Source organism: Anomalospiza imberbis, chromosome 6, assembly GCF_031753505.1.
Source record: "Anomalospiza imberbis isolate Cuckoo-Finch-1a 21T00152 chromosome 6, ASM3175350v1, whole genome shotgun sequence".
NCBI classification, from domain to species: domain Eukaryota; kingdom Metazoa; phylum Chordata; class Aves; order Passeriformes; family Viduidae; genus Anomalospiza; species Anomalospiza imberbis.
In genome coordinates, this window is record NC_089686.1 from 15,418,463 (window position 1) to 15,437,703 (window position 19,241).

The 19,241-nt window shown below is 44.7% G+C and overlaps 1 protein-coding gene across 2 annotated transcripts in view; it reads left to right on the top strand.

Annotated features, from left to right (window-relative positions):
- Window positions 1–592: 592 nt before the first annotated feature.
- The window catches only part of PRIMA1 (proline rich membrane anchor 1), a 45,997-nt gene continuing 27,348 nt past the window's right edge, over window positions 593–19,241 (top strand). Inside the window, exons 1-2 of one of the 2 annotated variants that reach the window (XM_068192542.1) lie at window positions 593–858; window positions 7,021–7,171. In XM_068192542.1, coding sequence (XP_068048643.1) covers window positions 766–858; window positions 7,021–7,171 — 244 coding nt within the window. In that variant the 5' untranslated portion in view covers window positions 593–765. The remainder of the gene's footprint in view (window positions 859–7,020; window positions 7,172–19,241) is intronic. The other variant, XM_068192540.1, reaches the window with a different exon arrangement.

Consider the following 19,241-nt stretch of genomic DNA (forward strand, 5'->3'; position numbering starts at 1 on the left):
CTCTGGGCTGCGGGGAGGGCGCGGGGCGGGCGCGGCGCTTCCCGCTCCCGCAGGTCCCCGAGCCGCCCGGGGCCGCCCCGCCGGGGCTCAGAGGAGGGCAGCTGCCGCCGGGAGGAGCCCGGGCGGGGAGGGAGAGACGAGGGGAGCGGTGCGCGGAAGGGACTGCCTCGATGGGCTTGAAAAATCACTGCAGCAGCGGCGGCGGCGGACTGGTGGGAGATGCAACGCCCGGGCTGAGCGGCCGCGCCGCTCTCCCCGCCTCTCCCCTCCGGCTCCGGCCCTGGCCCCGGCCCCTGCACCGGCCCCTGCCCTGGCCCTGCCTCTTTTTTTCCACGCCTAGCTCCAAACTTTTCCCGCTCCCCTCCCGTGTGTGCGGGAGCCCCGAGTTCAGCGGTGAGCGCCGGCTGGGAAGCCCTCGGCACGGAGAGGCTGCCGGCGGCCACAGCCGGAGCATCCCAGGGAGGGGAAGCCGCCGGGGCGGAGAGGGAGGCGGGCAGGGCGGGGGTGGAGGCGCGTCTCCCTGCTGAAGGAGCCGGGAGTTGCAGGGTTCTGGGTTTTCCCGACCACACTTTCCCCTCCCCACCCGCCCATCTCCCTGCCTCCCTCCCCCCCCTCCTTCCCTCCCGCCTTCCCTCCCTCCCCTCCAGAATTAAAGTTGGGACAGTCGCGCTCCGGGGATGGGTGCGAGCCAACGCCTCTGCTGCCGGCTCGCTCTGCTCCCTCCCCAGGTCGCCCGGAGCCCGCGCCCCCGCCCGCCCAGGAGGGATGCTGCTCCGGCAGCTGCTGGGGCTGCTCCGCTACTGCTGGCCCTCCCTGCTGCTGCACTGTGCCCTCCACCCGCTCTGGGGGTCCCTCCAGGTAGGGCGGCCGAGCCCGCTCGCAGCTGCGGGGGGCGGCGGGGCCGGGGCGGGGGCGGGTGAAAAGCGGGGGCGCGGGCAGAGCCCCTCCGGCACCCCCGGCACTGCGGGGAGGAGGCCGTGGCGGGGCGGTGGTCGCGCAGGCGGCCCCAAAGCCGGGAGAGCTGTTGCTGTCCCCGGCGAGGGCCACCCTTGCTGGGTGCTGCGGGACGGCGGGTGTGCGGGACGGGCGGCCGGTGCCAGCCTCGGAGCGCTGAACTCGGTCCGAGAGTGTTCGGTCCCAGCAGGATGGAGTTGACTTTCTTCGGCGCGCCGGCGGTCAGAGGGCTGGGAAGCGCATTTCGCTGTAGGTGGCAAGATGCACGGAAAGAGGCAGCGGCGGAGCGGAGCCCCGGCGGTCGTGCCTTGCCGTGGGTTTTCGGTATTGATTGCGAACTGAATTGAGGGTTTTCTGGGTAAAGGGCTGAATCAGCTTTTACCAACTCCGACGCCGTGGTGTTGTGTGACCTTGATTGTAATGTGGGTGGGCAGCAAGAGAGACCGGGAGAAATTGGTATACAGTGAGGGAGAGCGCCCATCCAGTTTGGAGAATCAGAACAGCAGCAAAGCTCATCTCAAATGCGTCACTTCGATATTTTAAAGTTTATTTATAATATAAGTCTTCGGAGAAGTGATTGATGAGCCAGCCAAGTGCCGTTCAAGAACAAACCAATTACAGTTTCTTTCTTGGAAAAACAAAGTGGAGACTCCACATCTTTTACTCCCCGATCTAAACTTAGTGACTCCCAAGAGATTAGAGAGATGTTTGTTTTAGCATCTTGTCTCTTGCCATGAATGACAAAGAGGATTTGTGCTCCTTATGGATTAAAATGAACAGAAATACAACAAAAACAACCTTTAAACCAATGTCCTGTCATAAAAATTTCTGCCAGCGCTACCTTCCTGCTGTCCTCCTCAAGTATTTAGGTCGCTAATCTTAAGTTAAACTATAACTGAATTTCTCAGGGAAGCACAGTTGGGTGAAAAGAGATGCCTCCTGCAACCTCTCCCCTATCAGTCAATAGAGCAGAGGAAAAAAAACTCAGATAAACATCTTTCTGGGAAATTGCTCACATGATCTAAAACGGTTTTTTAAAAACAATTACATTTATAAAAATTGAAACAGGCTCTGAGAAATAAAAAAGCCAAGGAGCTCACCAGCCTTTCCTTGCAATAATTTGGAATTTGGATGAATGACCCATTCATCAACTATACTTGTGCTATTGCTTGCTGTTCTGTGGAAGAACAAACAGTAAGCCTGCTCATACTCAAGCTTTTTTCCAGTTTTCCCAAAACTGGGCTACCATCAGCAGATTCCAATAGGAAGGGCAGGTATGGAATGCTCACTGGCATGCCAGCCTTCCATCCTTCCTGTGACTGAAATTCCTTCATGGCTGAACCCCTCCCATGATTCCTTCCCCATGTTGAGTCATAATCCTTGCTCTTATCTTCAGTCTCACAAGCCATTCTCTCCTTGACTAATTCTGCAATGTTGCATCGTCGCTCCCCTGCCCCTGCTCCATCTATAGCAGCAGGCATGTTTTCTCACATTCCCCAGCCCCTCTTCACGCATTTGTCCCCACAATGACTTCGTGTGGCACAGCCTTCCCTCCCACTTCGGCATTTCCTCCTAAGGCCCTGCCTTGAGACACTTAAAAGAATCAGTCAGATGCTAATCAAAGGAGAAACATTTATCTTACTAACAACAAAATCAAAACAAAACCCACAATCTTTTTTTATTCGCATGGTTGCCAGTTCTGTGACAAGAGGGAAGGGATGATTCTGTCAGAGGCTTTGGACATAATTTGAAAAAGAGCAGAAAGGGTTATGATAAATAGCAGGGACATGTTTTTTTCTGGTTTTGTAAACATGGATCTGGATTAATTGATGTGAATTGCACAGAGCTGTCCTGGGATTTATGCAGCAGTGTTGAGATCTCATCTCATCTCTGTAGACTGCTTCCAAGAGACAAAGCTCTTGCTACATCAGCAGGCTTTTAGAGGTCTCCGTGCCTCCAGTCAACTGTACTTTTCTGTTAAAGCTTTCCTCCTTTTACCTGATTAAAAAAAGTCACAAGAAGGCCACCCTCCAGGGACTGTATTAATCCTCTTTTCCTATCCCACTCTGTAGAATGTGCTTGTGGACTGCTGCAACCCCATGGGACTCTACTGAAATACTAAACGGTTCTGACCACATGCAGATTTATTCTTCCATGGTATGCAAAACAGGACTAGGATCACTGTTTCTAAAAGAAATCTTGGGTTAAAGAGAAATACTCCACAGGCACAAACTTCAGAGACAGAGACTGCAAAAGGAAACCACCAGTTACCACTTTCTGTTTGTTCTTCCCTGGACATTTGTGGATCAGATTTTCATTTCCATAAGTATTTTAAAATATTTGTCCTTTTTGCAAAACACGTTCACATCAAATGCACAAATCCATAAAGTCAACTCTTCATATTTTCAGAGCAGGGAAAAAAATGCATCAGCTTGAAGTCCAGGCAGCATATGTCTAGACTGGCCAACTGCTCAGTGTGTTAAGCAAGCCTCGTGCCAAAAAAGCAACCAAGTTTCAGATATGCCAACAAAACATGCTCATGGCACCTCCAGCACCCGGAGGAATGGCTGGAAGAGCTAGGGAGCAAGCCCTGCGAATCCATCTCCAAAGGTGATCCCTCGCCAAGGCAACCTCTGTGCCACAAACTACTTGGCAGCCTGGTGGGCTTCCAGTTACCCCTTACCTGCAAAGGTCTTCCAAAGCCATTCTGGGGCCATGGAAGAGTCTGCCAGAACAAATAAGCAGTAAAGTTTGAGGCCAGATTCATTTAGGTGACCTGGCCATAGAAAGGTGTGGCTATTTCAATATGCTTTGCTTTTCCTGCCACATGCTGTAAAGGCAGCTTACTTTGAATTGCAGGCAGTAAGAAAGAAACAATGGAGTATTATTTCATCATCTCCTGCCAGAGCAAGATTGTTCCCTAAAGCATATTTTCTAGTGATTTTTTCTGTTTACCTTTAGAAGACACAAGTAATAGCCTCCATTTCTTTCATAAGAAGACTAATAGACATCAACGGGGGATTTTTTTTCCTTGAAAAGGAACCAAATGCCTTCCTTTTTTTCCTGATTCTATCTTGCTACTGTTATCTGCTGCTTTATATTACTGTTACTATTCTGTCCTCTTGCTGCAGTCCTTGACTATTTCTCTCCTCCAGAGGCCCTCAACCTCGATTTGGGTCTTTCCTTTTCTTGGCAGATTTCAACCAACTTAAAATATCTTTGTTTTTAAAACAAAGCCTTTAAGACAAGCCCGTCAAGGTATTATTTATGTTCCTACTTCTAACAACCACACATTTCATTCAGTGACAGGAGAAGGGAAACAAATAGGTGATAAAGCCCATGCTTTCAAATATCAGTTCTTTCCCGACTATTTAAAAATTATAATGGGGAATTGTTATAGAGGTTCAGGCTAAAGTATTGAGAAGCAAAGCAACTTTTCCTTTTTTTTTTTTTTTTTCCTAAAATAATATTTTTAAAGTAGACAGGAGCAGGAGCAGCAAGTGACTGGCCATGATAATGTTAATCTTGTCTGCAAAGTAATTGAGAAAATTATCCACTGTTTTCTGAGGACACTCTATTACCAGCCTAAGGGAGAAGAACCTCCAGGGATTTAAAAGCAGTCAATAGCCCTAAAAAAAGACAGAGCAAGCCTTTGGTTCTGGTTGATATTAAGTTAGAGCAATAAGTCAATGTAGCTTTGCCATACTAGCACTGTCTTCAAACTTACATATGCAAATCTGCTTCTGATCTGCAAAGGAAGCTGGCTCCAAGTCTGCTCAATGTTATTCTTCCCTGTGTCCATCTTCTCCCATCACACTGCCCCCTGCAAGACTGTAGTGAGCTCTCAGGATCCAATAACGGAGGGCCCCGGCTGTAGCTAGGAGTTAATAGCTGCTTCCTAATCAGCTGCCAACACCACTGGAGAGGTGTTGCCCCACCTCCTTCTGTCAGCAAGGTAAATCTTGTCACACCTGTTGAACAAGGAGGTTGCCCAGGTATGCCCCTGACACTGCACAGGAAGGACACTTCTCTCACAGTGCTCTTCTTGGGAGCATGCCTGGAACCCCAACTCCTCCTGTGAGCAGTGTTGGAAGAGCTGAAGCAGCATGGAGGATATTCAGCTGCCTGGGATCACTTACTTTAAAAACAAATAAACCTTCTTAGCAGACAGATTTATTACTAGTCATGAGGGATTACACAGCCAAGTCGCTTTGATTCATTAGAGTGTTCAGAGAGTTTGTGTAAGTTCCTGGAAGCTGTCTGGGATGATCTTTAACCATCCTCTTACTGTTACCTGATGGTGAAGGGGAAAGTTGGAAAGCACTTGTACTGAATTTGTTTTTTCCCTATGTTTGGTAATAGATTTAGACAAGCTGTTTAAAGATCTGAGCCTTATGCTGTGCTGAGCTGTCCTTCCAACTTAGCTACACGTAGCCTTTTCTATTCTTTCCTCCCTCCCTATAATATTTAATCAACAAAGCCCTACCTCCGTTTCCCTGAGGCCAGAGCAATGCGTCTTTCTGCATTTAGAAACCTCCTACGCATGTGAACACGTCCTTTGTGCAGTGATGTTGTTTTAATTAGCCATATCTTCCTTTCTGGCAAGAAATATATAAAACTACCGCGTACAGCTGTCCTGCAGGGCAGTGCAGCCCCCTTGGTGCTCAGCTGTGGGTAGTGGAAGAGGCACACTGGCCATGCTGGGGGCCCGGGTTGAAAGGGGAGAGGAGACAGACTGTGTGCCTGGAGCTGGCAGGGGGAGGGAAGCAAAACTTGGGCAGGAGAGAGAAGTGGGGAGAAGGCAACCCTGTGTGACTCTGCCAGAGAGGCAGAAGAAGCCTGCCTAAAACGGATCAGAAAGCGTGGCATGAGACATCTTCTTTGTAATGACCAACGTGCTGTGGAAAACAGCTAATTGAAGAAGATGATGTTAGGTCAAAACTATTAGGACAATAACCTGCCTGAGACCAAACTTTAGAAGAAAATATGCTAGCATAACTGTCCTTAGCTTCAGAAGGACACAAGTCAGTCCCAGGTGGTTTCCTAATACTTACATTCAAAGTGCTTGTTAGATAACATGCTTATTAATATTTTAGGCTTTGCTTTGTCTCTTCGAAATTGTATCCTGTATAAATCATTCAAAAAGAGCTGGTTTAGAGACCTCTGTAGTTAACACCTCTCAGTATCTTCTGTGATGCTGAGCAAATTTCCTTTTCACTGGAGACTGACTCCATTTTGTAGCATTATATTTTACTGAACTTTACTGAATATTCCTTGAATCCCTAGTTATGTAAATACTACTATGATAAGAAAAATATGCTGTTAATAAATAGTCCTTGTTGTGACTGGATCAAGCTACTGAGTAGATCATATACCAGTACTGGATAAATCATTGCCCATGGCCAAGTGATGCTTATACTTGGGTTCTGCAAGGCCTCATCTTCCCCTTTATTATTTGCCAACACTTCATCTCAAAGGAGGCTACAATGTGGCATTTCCATTTAAACTATGTTATTGCTGTGGTCCACAGATGATTAAATTCGGGTAGCCTCCCCTCTTGGCAGGAAGTGAAACACCCTGTGAAATGCTCTCTGAACTTCCAAGTGAGGCTGGCAAAGCACAGGAGGGATGTCCTCTGGCTCTCAGTTCTGCCATAAGGAAAATGAACATAATCCTGACCCTAACTGTCTTGTAATTTTTATTAGCTCTCTTTGGCTTGCAGCAATGACCCTGTGAATAATGCATGCTGCTAGATGGCTTTCTTAAGGAAAGAAGGCTTATGCAATCGTATTGTCTGCCACTGCCTGCCTTCTCCTTACCCCATAATAACTCAGAAACCAGCTGGCCAATCTCAACCAAATTTGACAGCGGGAAAGAATTCTTGAAGGTACTATGTTAAATAAAAAAAATATTTAAAATGGGGACTGTGTAGGGAAGGGACATCTTAGGAACTTTAGCTCAGTTCTCATTACAGGTCTCAGCTGCCACTCAGGTACTTAAGTCTGAAAAACACATTCACCAGTTTTCACTGTTCTGCTGCTCATGCAATGACTTGTTTCTTCACAGGTCACTCAGGGTGAGCCCCAGAAGTCATGCTCCAAGCCTGTAGCAGAGAAATTTACAGAGAGCTGCCAGGAAATTTGCCAGTGCAGGCCACCTCCACTGTTACCACCGCCTCCTCCACCTCCACCGCCCCCGAGATTGTTAGCAGTGCCAAGTAAGTAGCTGCTGATACTGTTGTGGTGTGCTGCAGGAGGGCAAAGCGATGGGGACACCTGCACAGACAGAAAAAGGGATGTGGGAAAGAGCACAGCTAGCTCATTTGTCATTTTCCACTTAGCAAATGGAAGAAGAAATATTCTCAGTAGCGATGGAGATCTGTTTTCTGATCAATGAATAATGCTTGGCTTTTGGAGGAAATGCAGAGAAATTCCCTCCTTTCATTGTGTTATATATGATTCCCCAGTTTTAAAGGGTTCCCTAATCCCCTAGCCCTGGGAAATACTTTCCTACAGAGATATAGTGCTGTGCTGCCCCTTGACTGGCATGATCCCCTTTTTTGCCAGGTGTGCAGCTTGAAGGTCTGGGTGCTCCAAGGCAAATTAATTTATAAGCAGACAAAAATCCAAACACTCTGTCTAGACCATTCAGTAGATTTTACTGTTGTCAAGACACTGGAGCACTACAGTTTACCATAGCAGTGACTCAGGCTCACTGGTTTTAAATTGCTTACAACTGTTACAAAAATAGGAGGCATGTCAGGAGTCAATGGCAAGTGAGCAGTTTTCCTACTAATGCACATGCAGGCTAAGACTCATCTTTTTCTCTTCGTACAAATCAGTGCTCCCAAGCCTTTCCACATCAGTGTTCCTGTAATCCCTGATATACAGATAATTCCAGAGAGTGATCTCTGTCCCCATGGTCCCTGCACTGTGGGAAAGACCTTCCTGGTTCTGTTGCACACACTGGTTCAGGGACACAGACCGGGTCCCGGGAGTTTGGTATTCCAGTAAATCTCCATAACACTTATGCATTTTCATAAATTCATCTCTCCCTATAAGGCTGCCTATTAATTCTTCTCCCTGCTTATATAAACTCTCCTGGGAGCAGTGTTGCAAAGTGTATCCTGTATCCTCAGCATTTCCCCCAAGGAAAAATAAATCATTAGGTATCATCATCTGGCCGTTTGTCTTTATCAGCGCCATCTCCAGATGTGCAGAAGACATTAAGAAGGCTTCTGCCTAGCTTTTAGTCAGGCAGAGGACAGGCAGAATTTTTCAGTGTCTTTTCTGCCAGGACCATGCTTTGTACTTGTGCTACACTGCAGAAAATTAAGGCAAAAGCAGAGAAAAACCAACAGTGAAACACTTGGGAAAGGAAGTACAAAGACAGCTGGGAAAGCAGAGAGGGATAGTTTTTATAGCAGGAAAAATCTCTTTCAATGTTCAGGAAAATGTCATGGGCAGTAATATGGAAAATTATCTTGATCTTTGTATCACAGCCCGAAAATAAAGTACTTTGTCACTCTTTTTTCTTGTGCCTGGAGTACCCTGTTATCCTGAGAGGGATGAGATGTGGCAGTGTTGGCACAGGGACCAGCCCTGCTGACCAGCTGTACTGAGAAGGGAGCACCACTGCCAGGCTGTTTCCCTTCCATCAGGCAGCTGCTCTGAGTGCATGGATTTGTCCCCTGTCAAGTGGGAAGTAAATCATGTCAGAAAAAAAGAAATCTATCACACATTGCAGAAAGAAGAACAAGAAATCTAATGGGCCTGTGACTGGGATAGCCTGATGCTTTCTCAGGCTGGATTGCCAGGTGCTAACACAGTTCTAAAAATAAGCTATATAAATCCAGATGACTAATATTTAAACAAGTGACTTCATTTCAAATACAATGAAAAAAAGAGATTACACATTTCTTTCACTGGTAAGCTTTAGAGTAGGAATCAAGTGTCTCATCTTGAATGGTGCTTTCATTATCATCAGCTGTCTAGGCACTGTGATTTAGTCCATGTGTACAGCAATCCACTTCCTTGGGAGAAACAACAAGCCTTGTGGTTAAATATTGATGTTATAGACACTGCTTTTAAATGGTATTCAGAGGAGAGGGAAGTAAAGAGCAAAGTGGTTGATGCTAGATTTGCACTTTGAATTTGCTAAGTGAATAAAATTTAGTACTGGGAAGATATCTGCAAAAAAACAGCAGTCCAGGAGCTGAAAGGTTTTTACCTTTACAAGGTACAGTGTCTGTGTCATGGGGTACTACATAAAGATGCTGGAATTGCTTTCAGAGCTTTGTGAGCCACAAAAGGCTGCAGTCTGCTAGGCACTATCCTTAAAAGCTCTCTCTGCAGTCAAACTGAATGTTGCTGGAGATTTAGATCAACTCTAAAGCAGCTACCATGGTTGGACTGGGTGGTTAAAGCCAATAGATGTAAAAATCCTGTCTCTCCAGTCACTACAGACACTGACAGTTCACTTGTCTGCAATAGGAAGCATCTAGTGCTCTTTGATGTGGCCTCAAGCTGCTGTTGTGGAAAATCAGAGAACCCTCTGATATGTCTTTTTTATTAGTCCCACCTGATTGTTTTACAAACCCTACTTGGTTGTATGGGATGGCAGTGCGTAACTGTTTGTGAGCAGCTGAATCACTCCCTGAAAGGCTTTTATTGTGCTTTGAGGACATTTAGGAACAATTATAGTACATTTAGTGTCTCTTTAGACACTTCAGTATTGACAGGTTGATCCAGCAACAAATCTTTAGCTCTGCTTCCTTCAGATAGCTTTATACAAAATCTACTAAATGCAGAGAATCCTGGAATTCACATATAATAGCTGGCAAATGCTGTGTTTACTCTGAGGGGAAATAACCTAATTCCCTCTGGTGAAAATTAGTAGAATCACACAGTTTAGCAGGCAGTCTAAAACCACAAGCAGTGTGAGGAGCACCAGCTTTCCCTGGTTTAGGAGACACCTCCCTGTTAGAGTGGGTACTTACATTAAGAATGTGTGGGGAGTGTTTCAGCACATCCTGAGGAGGCACTAAATAAATGAATGAAACTTTATGAATACGGGAAATTAAACAGACTGCTTTTGTCCTCCTTCAGGGATGACCCCAGGTCTCCTTTCCCCACATTTCTAACTCCTTCACATGGACCACTTGCTTTTATGGTGCCCCATCCAACCCCTGATCTTGCCTTCACTGTCTCTGCTCTGCAGCCAATTCCATCACGGCAGCATAACCCTGTGCCTCCTCCTGGGAATCCATCAGCCTTGCAGTATCTAAATGAAAGCTGCCATCAGCCATGCTGCTCCCTGTGCATGCTGGTCTCTCAGTATTGCTGGTTCACCTGTACCTTTTTTTGCAAAGTGGGACTCATGGGCTATTTGAGCTTTGACTTTGCTGAGCTTCATTTCAGATGCAGTTCTTTGCCATCCCATTGAGACACTGCTGTCTGATCTGACACAGATGTGGACCTTACCAAGGGGCTCTGAGGAGAGGGACTCCAGCCCATGTTAGAAGTGACTAGCATGGTGGGGACTGTGTGATGGTGAGGACGGTCAGGAGACGTGGTCCCTGAGCCTGTGGCAGCTCCTCCAGATGGTTTGGCACATGGATGTTTCCGGAGTAACTCCCCTTATGCAAGCAGCAGCCTGCTCTTTAACCCATGCCTAGAAAACCGCTCATTGATGAAGTGAAGGGAAAGCTCATGAGGCTCTAAGGGGCCTAAGGCCAACTAAACTTAGATGCTGACAGCAAAGGAAGAAGGAACTTTCAAAATGAAATTGAGTGTGTTCCCTAGATATGTCTGTAATGACCTGAAGGCAATAGAGAGGCTCAGAACCTGGCCTTTAATTAACTGTGTCTTTTTCTCTCCATCTGCTTTCCTCCTTGTCTCTGGATTTCAGCCAAGACTAAGACAAGGTGAATGGAATACTTGTTTAGGCAGCGTTTCTAACCCAGCTTCATAGACCCGTGAGATTAAGATAGTTCAAGTGATGTTGACCCTTAAAAATCTTAAAAACGGCTGTTGTCAACCCCTAAATACTCCGTGAGCATGCAGGTTTCTCCAGGGGCATTGCAAAGAAGAAAGGACTTTGTCTGGAAGTAAAAGCCAGGCTTTCAAAACAGGAAAGGGGGTAGGGGTTAGAGCTAGATATACACTGTAGTCAGTATCAGTTTTCACCTGTGTAAGGTCTTACAAAAAAAATCAGAAGTGACTTCTTTAAAATGGCACAAGGAAGAGAAAATATGTTCTAGCCTGCACTCCTCACTTGTTGGTGAGCAACATTTGCTGTCTCTGCTCTACCCTTGGGTGAAGGAGTCCATGGTATTGGGTGAGGAGTCCATGGTTTTGCCATCTGCACTCTGGATGAAGGAAGTGTTCATTCAAACATTGCTTCAGCCAAAATTTAGAGGAGGAAACTTAAGCTGAGTCTGGATACATGTACCAGTCTCTGGTGTTTGGATGCTCACACATAGGTACACAGTGAAGTCTTTACAGCTCCTGACCTTAGTGGAAGTTTGCCCTGAGCTGTCAGCTGAGATCAAGCACAATCATGTCAGTGCAAAGCCAAAGTGAATGACATCACTGCAGAGGACTCTAATCTCCATGCAGTAATTGTATCATTTTGTTTTTCAGAGTGAAATCTTTATCTCTGGAGACAGAGCATCTAATTAACTAATTATTTGGACTGGTGAAAATGCCAAAATAAAAATGACCAACTACAAGAAGGGTGAAACCTTTTGGCAGCTATACAAGCTCAGATGTATAGCTTAATTTCAGAAAGCATGCAGGGTCCCTTCTGTGCAAGTAGGAAAGCTAAGGACATTCAGATCTTTTAGGACAGGTCATAGATTAATGGAATGGTTCAGGTTAAAAGGGACCATAAAGATCATCTAATTTCACCCCCCTGCCATGGGCAGTGATACCTTCCCCTAGACCAGGTTCCTCAAAGCCCCATCCAAACTGGCCTTGAACACTTCTAGGGATGGGGAAGCCACAGTTTCTCTGGACAACCTGCTCCAGTGCCTCACCACCCACACAGTAAAGAGTTTCTTCCTAACATATAATCTAAATTTATGTTCTTCCAGTTTGAATCCATTACCCCTTGTCCTTAGCCATGCATGCCCTTGTAAAATGTCCCTCTTCAGCTTTTTTTTAGGCTCCCTTCAGGTACTGAATGCTTCTACAAGGTCTCCCTGGAGTTTTCTCCAACTCTCTCAGCCTGTCTCATAGAAAAGGTGCTCCAGCCACCCGATCATCTTCATGGAGCCCTCTTGTAGTGAGTCCGCATCCTCCTTATACTGGGCCCAGAGCTGATCATGGTACTGCAGATGGGGTCTTATGAGAGTGGAGTAGAGGGGAGAATCCCCTACATTGACCTGATGGTCATGCTTGTGTTGATGCACCCAGAACACACTTGGCTTTCTGGGCTGTGAGCACACATTGCCAGGTCATGTCAAACTTCTTGTCCACCAGCACCCCTAAGTCTTTCACCTCAGGGCTGCTCTTCATCTATTCTCTTCACAGATTTTGTTTGTACTTGGGATAGCCCTGACATGGGTGCAGGACCTTGTTGAACTTCATGAGGTTTGCACAGACCTGCTGCTCAAGCCTGTCAAGGTCCCTCTGGACGGCATCCCTTCCCTCTGGATGACATCTGCTCCTTCTGGGTGGCATCCATCCTCTCCAGTGTGTTGAGTGCATGACCCATCTTGGTGTCATCAGCAAACTTGCTGAGGATGTGCTCCATCCCACTGTCTGTGTTGCTGACATAGATGTTAAACAGCACCAGTCCTAATACCATCCCCTGCGGAATGCCACTCATCTCTGGACTGTCACAATGTGTGTATATTAGGCAGGAATCTGAAGAACAGGAATAGTCTGGAACTCCTTAAACTTTGTGTAGGTTTTCAAGTAACCAAACTTTTCAGATATATTGCTAATTGTTAAAAGAGCCTTTCAGAGCAGGAACTTGTTATAGAAATAAACATTGTATGGCTCTAGGACATAAAATAATAAATAATGGGTTTTCCTTAGGATTGTCTAAATCTGATGGTAGAATGCAGAGGTGATCCAGTGTGGATTCAAAGAATGAGTTTGAAACTTATGCTGAATTACTGTCTCCACATCGCTGTTCCAGCAGGAAAGCTGAACATGGTCCTGGTGCTCACCACTACATTTCTTGTACTTGGATGCTGATGTGTTTGCCTACTCAATGCCTAAAGAACTTTTGTCCTTGGCAGAGGTCTGATTATCCCCCAGGAGCGGAGGGGAAGCTGTGATTGCAAAATGAAGTCTTTCTGGAGGCCATGATGTATCTTCAAATACAAGATGCCCAATAATCAGCTCAGCTCAGACTGATGTAGGCTGCTGCAATAGGAATTGAGCACCTCAGAGAGCTTTGAGTTTAAGTTTCCCTTTGGTTAGGCATTTCATCTTGTGAGGGCTTTCTATCTTTACAAGCGCCCACTGCAAAGCTGCTGGCCATAAGTGCTCAGCTGGCAGGACCACCCTTCACCTACTGCCCTTCTGCCTGAAAGACTTGTTCAGAGTCGTTTTCAGATATTTGGACATATTAGAGGAATCTTGGGTGGATTTCTCCCAAGTGATGCCCAAAGGAATTGTTAGGAAACAGGCAAGGCTGGGTTTGTTTTATAATATGAGGAAGACATTTCCCTCCCTCCTGCATACAACATAGGGACTACCAAAACTGAACAGCAGAGAACTACAGTAGCCCAAAATGGCAGGGGACACATTGTCTCCTGCATGAAGACTTTTACAGTAGTGACTGCTACTGTGAGAGCAAGTCTGGTCTAGACAGTGACTTTTTTAAAATGCAAACAAATGCTGAAACAGGGAAGCCCTTCCAGTTTTGGTAACACAGCTGTCACACTGTGAATCGCAGTCTTGTGTGAGAGCATTGTTCATAATTTACAAAGCAAAACCAAAATTCAGTTCTTGCTGTCTCCCACATACACTTTTGTGTTACTGGAGAAATGTGACTCTCAAAACTGGCTGTAGGATTTGGAGACTTTCAAATCTAAATTGAACTCTGACCCCACAGCCTGGAGCCGTGGATGATGATGGCAGAAGTAGAGTCTAGTCCAGGTCCCCATCATGTTGTTTTCACATCACAGACACTACCTTCACTCTTAGCACAGTGAACCAAATCATTAAGCATCCTAGACTGAATTAAGCAGAATTCACCCATCTAAAGCAGAAATGCAGTGATTGGATTTTCTGCCTCAAATTGCAGGCACTCTGATTTTGTCACCAAAGATATAAAGATTTCAAAATCCTGCCTTTTTTTTTTTCTGTTAAGCACAGTTATTTCTGGTGTAGGAGTAAAAGTTATAAGTCCTCACCTCTCAGTCAAAATGAGAAAATTGTTTATGGTGAGGAGATTTCTTAAGCAGCAATCAAATACAACATTTGATAGTTTGAGCATCTAAGATGTTATATTAAGTCTGAAGAGCAGGATTAGTGATTAGAAAGCAGGTAAGACTGGAAAGGTTCATACAAATACTTTCATTATAGGATTCTGCTGTCACTTTTTCACCTAACATTTCCTCATATTGAGTTGTTGTAAAATCTCTGTCTTTCTGTTTGAGACACTGGTAAGACCAGATGGTCAGTCACAGCTTCCAGTGCTTTCCCATTTCAGAGTTTTTCATCACAATAAATTCTGAAATGTTTTGCCAAGTCTAATTGTTATTTAGGCAAGTGATGAATATCTCTCCTGCTCTGGGACCTTGCATTTTTTTTTAATTTTTCATACAGTAATAAATTGATATAATGGAAAAATCCTTTCTCTTGAAAATGCATTTTGAAGTATTTAGAAGTAAGACCCTCAGGCCAGATTTTGCAGTGCCCAAATCAGTGGGAGTTCTGTTGTCTATAGATTAAAAGCATTGTCTAATTTTTAAAAAGAACCATCACATATTAAACAGGTTCTGCAATAGAACAGTCCTTTCTAGTCTGAATTGCATACTCCAACATCTTGATTTTTTTTTAAGCAGAAGGAGTTGGCTAAGCTGAAGACATTAATTCCTTCCGTGGATGGCAGTCCATTTGTACATGCCTACCATTTCACTGATTAAGAAGATAACAAATCTTCAGTGAAGTTACTGATGAGTCAGAGGCTGCTGATTTACAAGTAATTGTAGGTTCACCTGCTCCTGGCAGAAGGAGTTGTGCCTCATCTTGACAAGTCAGAAGTAAATGCTTAATTGGCACAAGCTGTTCCAGCAGGGAGGGCTAAGCAGCTGACCTCAGTAAAGGAGACCTACAGAAATATGTTCTTGTAAGGCTTTTGTGCATTGTATTGTTCTGAACATGATATAAAGGTGTTGCCCTGCTTGTGTAATTGCAACTTAAGGGTAATATTTAAGTCAATGTAGCAGGTCAAGGAAGCAGTAGTCTGGAAATTCAATATGTTATCCCAAAGTGAGGACACAGTGTCCATTAATATAGTATGAATATCAGCTAATAACTGATGCTGCTGCCAAAATCTGTCATTAATAATTATGCAAGTTAATTTAACCCTTCCACTAGTAAAACATATTGCATTATAACTACATAAATATAGCAGCAAATTGTGGATCCCTAATGGCTGTTTAAATGAATTATTTTATTATTTTGAAGTGTCTTTTAAATGGAGCTGTTATTTCATTAGTTCATTGGTTAGAAATAATTTTAGACAAAGATCTGTTCCTTGACAAATGCTGTTATTAAACTGGACTTTTACCAATGGAGCAGATTCTCTTGAATCATCCCTGGACATTTTCCTTTCCTTGTGAAAGTGATGCATATTTTTATTTCAAAGCCCTTATCAAAGGAAATGACTATCAGTGGAGCACAGGGAGGGTTTGGTTTAACTCTTGTTTCAATTTGGCCAGGTGCAGGTGCTCTGCCTCAGCTTTTAAGGACAGCTCTGTACATGGGGGCTGCCCACTGCTGTAGGTTCAGTATGCAGTCATGGTCTGTGTAAAGCCTGGGGCCAGTGCAGTAGCAACCTGTAAACAATTTGCTTGCCTTTGTGACTGTAAAGAAACCTGTGCCTTGTCTTTTAGTTTTTCCAGGTGTTCCAAATACACTGAGTGGTGATTGAGGACTTCCTATAAGGGCATTTGGCACGGTGACATGCCTCGATCTGTTAATGTGATGTAATTGTCTTTTTAAATGTTCTGTATTTTATGGAAACTGCATGAAAAAATATTAGTTGATAAATGTAATTTTACTTATATTAGAATTAAATTTACACCTGGTTTGGAAGGCCTTTCACATTTCAGCTCCATTTTACCCTGTGTGGGTCATCAATTTAATTTCCCTTAAGTTGAATCTGAGTACAATTTGGAAAAGGAACTTAGAGCAGTAGGTATGGGAATTATTAATTGATCTCTTAAGGGACATTTTTAAGTGATCACTGTAGCCTTTAATTCCAGCCATAACTGAGTTGTTGAAGTGATACAAGGAATAAACCACATAATATCAAATAGGAGGATTATGTTTATATAGATGCCATACATCAACAGAAGTATCAGATACACAGTCAGCTGGCTGTTCCCTAAAACTTAGACACATGACTTGCAATATGGCTTTCTTTATAAAGTGAACTCTTTAGAGCCATCTGCATTTTACCAATCTAAAGTATATGTCTGTTATAGTCACTCTCTTCATATAGTGGGGTGCCCCACGGGCAAACCATTTATTTTTCAGAGATGGACATAAACCAGTACCTTAGAAACTGTCCTATTAACACATTAGGAAAATATGCAGAATATTTCCAGGTCTTCCACAGTCTGTTTTAGGAAATTCAGTCTGCAGTTGGTTTTGTCTTAGACTTCCCTGAAGGTACTAATTTTGAGAAAGTGTCAGCACTAAGACGTGAGGTATGTCTAATGTTTGCTATTACCTAGAAGTTCTCAAGCTCTTAAAAAAGCTGTTAAGGATCTACAAGATAATGAATTAATACCAGTAGCACTGAATTTTATTCACTTTGCATAGCTTGTGACTGATGGCACCACTCATGGGAATACTGTTGAACTCTAAGAAGTTGTGTAAATCTGGACTTTAATTCAATCTGTATATAAAACATCATAGCAAGAAAATCTGTCATCTTTCTGTGAGATTGAATCTGCGAGCTCTGAGGTATCTCAGGTGAAAGACTGGTCATCACTGTAAGAGTGTAGACTCCTGAAATCACATCTCAGCTGCTTGAATTTCAGCCTCTGTCATCCCTCCTTGGAAGATCTGTTCACTGTAAGAGCTGAAAGGCTGATAAGCTTTCAGAAGGCTTGAGGGTGACATACTGTGACTCCTGCAAAGGAGATATCTTGCCCACCCTCCAGGGAATGGTGGAAGGAGCATCAAGGGCGCTGCTTCTCCCTCTGCCTCCAACCTGCTGGGAGATCTCAACAGAGTCAACTAAAATACCAGACATCCAGAGTTACCATATCTGAAACAGAGATATGTTTTCATCCTTGTAAACTTTGTATTTGAGACTAGTAGGTGTCAAGCACTGAAGATCATTATTATTATTAGGCTCAAAAGTAATGGTAATTGTTATAGAATTGATAGTTGTGTCCCGTCCCAAGGAATAGGAGGCTGTACCATCACACAGTGAGGACTGTGCCAGGGCTGAGATGCAGCCCCTGCAGCTGCACCATCACCATGCAGCAGTGAATGAAAGGAGGCAGCCTGAGGGGCTGGACATGAACCCACACTAACAACCAGCACTATGGCTTGTCATTACTCCTCTGCCAGTGATGGTACAGCTTCAGCAAAACCCTGCTAAAGGAGAGTATATCGGCAGATAAGGGAACTAACAACCTGGGAAGGCTCACTATATGAGCTTACAGTGTCCATACAGCTGCCACTACCACAGAACCTTAACAGGCTCATTAGAACCTGCCTTCATGGCACCTTTTGGGGCATGGATTTCATCCAAGGGTACCTGAGGCACAGTGGAAACAAGGGCTAGTTTTTTAAGGGCTTTTATCACCTTATAATGCAGATAGATGCTGAATAAGCTCTCCAGGCCACTTAGTTCTCAGCAAGTGTCCCACCTTATTTTGGACTGGACAGATCTTTACTAATGTTTACTGTTTACTAATCACTTCCTCACTGTTGATCTGAGGTGAGTGGTGGCCATCAGGTCACAAGGGAGGATGAGGCAAGTTTTCTACTTAGTGTCTTTGCTCTTCAGCAGTTGCATTTCCATAGGCTGCCCTCTTCAGTTGCACTGCACCACAAAGGAGCCTATTTCTCCCAGAAATTCCTGGTACTGATGATGAGCCCATCTTCTGACCTAAAACAGCCTCTGAAACAGCCTGAAATTAAGGCAGGTTGATTGGGGGAGAAACTGTGCAGAAGAGTCATTTCTTTTTATAGCTATTTTACTGCAGTGGACCTGGGAGGTGATATTGGCTATGGGATTGAGGTGGGAAAATGCATATCCTCTACCTAGTGAGTTCTAGTTTGGAAGCAACTCTTTATTTCTTTCACTGGTTCATACTTTTGTTTGATGTTAAATGGCTCAGGGCACAGTGCCATTAGCCTGCAAGCAAAGATAGTCCTCTTCCCTGGCAGCTTGAACAACCCCACATATCTGATTCCCAGAAGCAAACTTCTTTCTGCCCGTGTTGAAGTTACTCACAGAGTCACAGAATAATTTAGATTGGAAAAGACCTCTGAGATCATCAAGTCCAACCTATGACCAAACACCACCTTGTCAAACAGCCGTGGCACTAAGAGCCACATCCAGACATTCCTTAAACACCTCCAGGGATGGTGACTCCACCACCTTTCTGGGCAGGCCATTCCAATGCCCAATCACACTTCTTTTAAAGTACTTCTTCCTAATGTGCAACCTAAACCTCCCCTTGTTCAGCTGAAGACTGTCCTCTTGTCCTGTTGCTGGTTGCCTGAGAGAAGAGACTGACCCTCAGCTGTCTATAGCTTCTCTCAGGCAGTTGTAGAGAGCAGTGAGGTCTCTCCTGAGCCTCCTTTTCTCTAGGCTAAAGAACTGCAGATATCTGTGTGCATGTGTGTGTGTGCTTGTTAATGGAAATAAGCCCAAGTGTGCTGAAATTGCAGACTTAGCATAAAACTCCAGTGTTTTCAGGCCTCTTTTTTTCTGGATGCTTTTTCACTTTCATCACTGTGAGGTCACACAGTTTGGCAGGACAAGCAGATTGTGTTCAGCACTGATTTTTCCCCACTGAAGATTTGCAAGAGCTCATAAAATGCCTGTGCACATCAGTTGCCACTGAAGACTGC